General features: G+C 40.3%; 1 protein-coding gene across 1 annotated transcript; it reads right to left on the bottom strand.

The window, feature by feature from the left end:
- Positions 1 to 470: 470 nt before the first annotated feature.
- On the bottom strand, positions 471 to 1388 carry LOC104999869 (olfactory receptor 7G3-like). The gene has a single exon (XM_010855499.1). The coding sequence runs from the start codon at positions 1386 to 1388 to the stop codon at positions 471 to 473; it is 918 nt and encodes a 305-aa protein (XP_010853801.1).
- Between the last annotated feature and the right edge of the window lie 2407 nt (positions 1389 to 3795).

The following is a 3795-nucleotide window of genomic DNA, read 5'->3' as shown; positions in this document are numbered from 1 at the left end:
TAATTTCCACTGGCTATGTAAAACAGATAATCAATGGAAATTAACATGATAATTTGATATATAAGCCTAATGAAATTACTACTGCAGCCAGAATAATGATCATATCCATCCCTTCACATAATTACAATATTTTGTAATCAGTGTCCACTTTCTATCCCAACCATTCTCCTAAAAACATTCCCCTCAGTATCACTATAGAAAGAATGCCTAATTCAGGTTTTAATTTGATAGAACCTGACCAAAAAGTCGTAATCAAAAAGTTCACACACATTTTAAACATCTCAATATTAGAGAAGAGCAAAGTCAGTTTTCAAGCCTAAATTGAACTGTTTTAGTTATTTTGGAATTTCATCATTGCAGCACTTTGGTGAAGTAAGAGTCAGGCATTTGGTCTAAACTATTATTCTTGTTTGTTGACTCATACTGGAGCCCATGTACAAGGTAGGTGACACAACTACAAAAGATGTTCCTCAGATAAGTTTCCGCAAGGCTTGCTTCATGTCTCTGTTCCTCAGGCTGTAGATGAAGGGGTTCAACATTGGAGGGACCACCGTGTACATCAATGAGGCTATTGCTGTCTCCTTGGAAGAGTGTGTAAGTGCAGAACTAATGTACACTCCAAAAGCTGTCCCATAAAATAAGGAAACCACAGAGAGATGAGATCCACAGGTGGAAAAGGCTTTATATTTCCCACCAGCTGAGGGCATTCTCAGAATGGAGGAGACAATTTGAGTGTAAGAGAAGATAATGCCAAGGAGAGGAACACCACCCAATATGCTAGTCACTAAATATACCAGGATGTTATTGATGAGGGTATCAGAACATGCCAGCTTGATGACCTGATCCAGTTCACAGAAGAAATGGGGGATTTCCAGCTCTGTGCAGAAGGACAGTCGGAATACCATCAGAGTGTGAAGCAGGGCATCTGCACTGCTAATGACCAGGGAGAGTAGAATCAACAGGCCACAGAGGCAGGGATTCATGATGACAACGTACCTCAGTGGGTGGCAGATGGCCACATAGCGGTCATAGGCCATCGCTGCCAGGAGAAAGTTTTCCGAGCCTGCAAATAAGAGGACAAAACAAACCTGGGTGAGGCAGCCTGTGTAACTGATGGATTTGCTCCGTCTTTCAATGTTCACAAGCATCTTGGGGACTGTGGTGGTGCTGAAACAGAGGTCAGTGAAGGACAGGTGGGAGAGGAAGAAGTACATGGGGGTGTGGAGGTGGGAGTCAGAGCCAATGGCCAGCATGATGAGCAGGTTGCCAAGCGCAGTGACCAGATATATGGTCAGGAATAGACCGAAGAGGAGGGGCTGCTGTTCTGGATCTTCTGAGAGACCAAGGAGGAGAAATTCTGCTATATCTGTTTGGTTTTTGGTTTCCATGTTGTGGCTGAGTCTGATGAGAAAAAAAAAAAAAAGTGAAAACAGAAGCAGACTCACAGACCTAGAGAACAAATTCATGATTGCTGGCGGGAAGGGATAGTTAAGGACTTTGGGATGGACAGGTACACACTGCTATATTTAAAATGGATAACCAAGGACCTACTCTATAGCACAAGGAACTCTGCTCAATGCTATGCGGCAGCCTGGATGGGAGGGGAGTGTGGGGGAAAATGGATACATGTGCATGTATGGCTGAGTATCTTCACTGTTCACCTGAAACTATCACAACATTGTTTGTTAATCGGCTATACTCCAATTTAAACTAAAATTTTTTTAAAAAAAGAACAAATACATGTGATAAGACACATAATTGATGTACAAGAACCCATTCTTTTAGAACACTATAACATCTACATTGTAAACTGAACTGAAAATATTTTTCATCTTTTTCTTTACCTTCTGTCCCTCTTTTAGTCTTACTTTCTCAAACTCTTTTCTTTCTGTCCTCTGTACTCTCTCTAAACTAATTTATTCTTTCCCACATTGTACCAACTAATAGAAATAAAATATGGAACAATGTATAGCTTATTCCTTGGGAATCCTCCAAAGCTTCCAACCAGCAAGCAGGGAAAACAAAATCAAGCATAGGGAAAGGGGATGGAGGGATAAATTGGGAGACTGGGACTGACATACACACACTGTTGTTCAGTTGTAAGTCATGTCCAACTCTTTGTGACCCCATGGACCCTCCAGGCTTCTCTGTTCATGAGGTTCTCCAGGCAAGAATACTGGAGTGGGTTGCCATTTCCTTCTCCAGGAATATACACATTATTTTATATAAACTAGTATCTATTTTATAGATAGATAAATGATATATATTTATACATAAAAATAGATAACTAATAAGGATCTACTGTATAGCACAGGAAACTCTACTCAGTACTCTGTAATGACTATATGGGAAAATAATCCTAAAAAAAAAAAAAGTGGATAGGGACTCCGCTTGATGGTCCAGTGGTGAAGAATCCACCTTCCAATGCATAGGACATGGGTTCAAACCCTTGTTGGGGAACTAAGATCCCATATGCCCCTGGATCACTAAGCCCCCAAGACACAACTACTGAGCCCATGCCCCACAATTACTGAGTCCTCGCACCCTGGAACCCTCACCACATAACTAAAGCCTGTGTGCTGTAACTAAGGCCTGGTACAGCCAAAAATAAATAAGTAAATAAATATTTTTTAAAAGAATGAATATATGTATAACTAATTTACTTTGCTGTACACCTCCTGAAACTAACACAACATTGTAAATCAACTATACCCCAATAAAAATTTTAAAAATAAAATAGTGAAGTGAAAATCACTCAGTCGTGTTCAACTCTTTGGAATTTCTTGAGCTATACAGTCCATGGCATTCTTCAGGCCAGGATACTGGAGTGGGTAGCCTTTCCCTTCTCCAGAAGATCTTCCCAACACAGGGATCGAACCCAGGTCTCCTGCATTGCAGGCAGATTCTTTACCAGCTGAGCCACCTAGGAAGCCCAAAAATAAAATAACACACACACACACATACAAACCATATGCATATTAAACATGGGCTTTAGAGTAGAGTTTTTCAAACTGTTTCTTGCATCAAAATCCACTGGAGCGTCTGTCCAAACCCATATTGCTGGCCCCACACTCAGAATATGAAATTCAGAAGATTGGGCATGGGACTCAAAATCTGCCTTTCTAACAAATTTCTAAATGTTGTTGTTGCTGGATTAGGTTTTACTTTGAAGACCAGTCTTCTGGAGCCCAGATCAATGCGGGACTAGAAAATCACCTCATTCACATGCTGGAGCAGACCCAGCACATTTAATGGGGAAAATGATGGCCTGACTCATCTGTTTTCTCTCAGTGCTCTGGGAATTCATGTCCAAAACTCAGTTCAACCACTCCCTTTTCAATGGTCATCAAATTCTATCCTTTCTTCTCCCTTTCCATTTATGCCTCACTGAATTCTTATCACAAAACTGTGCTATAAGCATTGTAGTTAATAATGGCATTAACATATCAAAACAGTATGGTACTGGCACAAAGACAGAAATATAGATCAATGGAACAAAATAGAAAGCCCAGAGATAAATCCATGCACATATAGACACCTTATCTTTGACAAAAGAGGCAAGAATATACAATGGATTAAAGACAATCTCTTTAACAAGTGGTGCTGGGAAATCTGGTCAACCACTTGTAAAAGAATGAAACTAGAACACTTTCTAACACCATACACAAAAATAAACTCAAAATGGATTAAAAATCTCAACGTAAGACCAGAAACTATAAAACTCCTAGAGGAGAACATAGGCAAAACACTCTCTGACATACATCACAGCAGGATCCTCTATGACCCACCTCCCAG

Source organism: Bison bison, unplaced genomic scaffold (assembly GCF_000754665.1).
Source record: "Bison bison bison isolate TAMUID 2011002044 unplaced genomic scaffold, Bison_UMD1.0 scf7180017864365, whole genome shotgun sequence".
Taxonomy (NCBI): Eukaryota; Metazoa; Chordata; class Mammalia; order Artiodactyla; family Bovidae; genus Bison; species Bison bison.
Note: the sequence above shows the minus strand (reverse complement) of the source record. Positions and strands in the feature narration are given on the sequence as shown.

Coding starts and splice junctions, on each gene's coding strand:
- LOC104999869 (XM_010855499.1), bottom strand. CDS start 1,388: ATGGAAACCAAAAACCAAACAGATATAGCAGAATTTCTCCTCCTTGGT.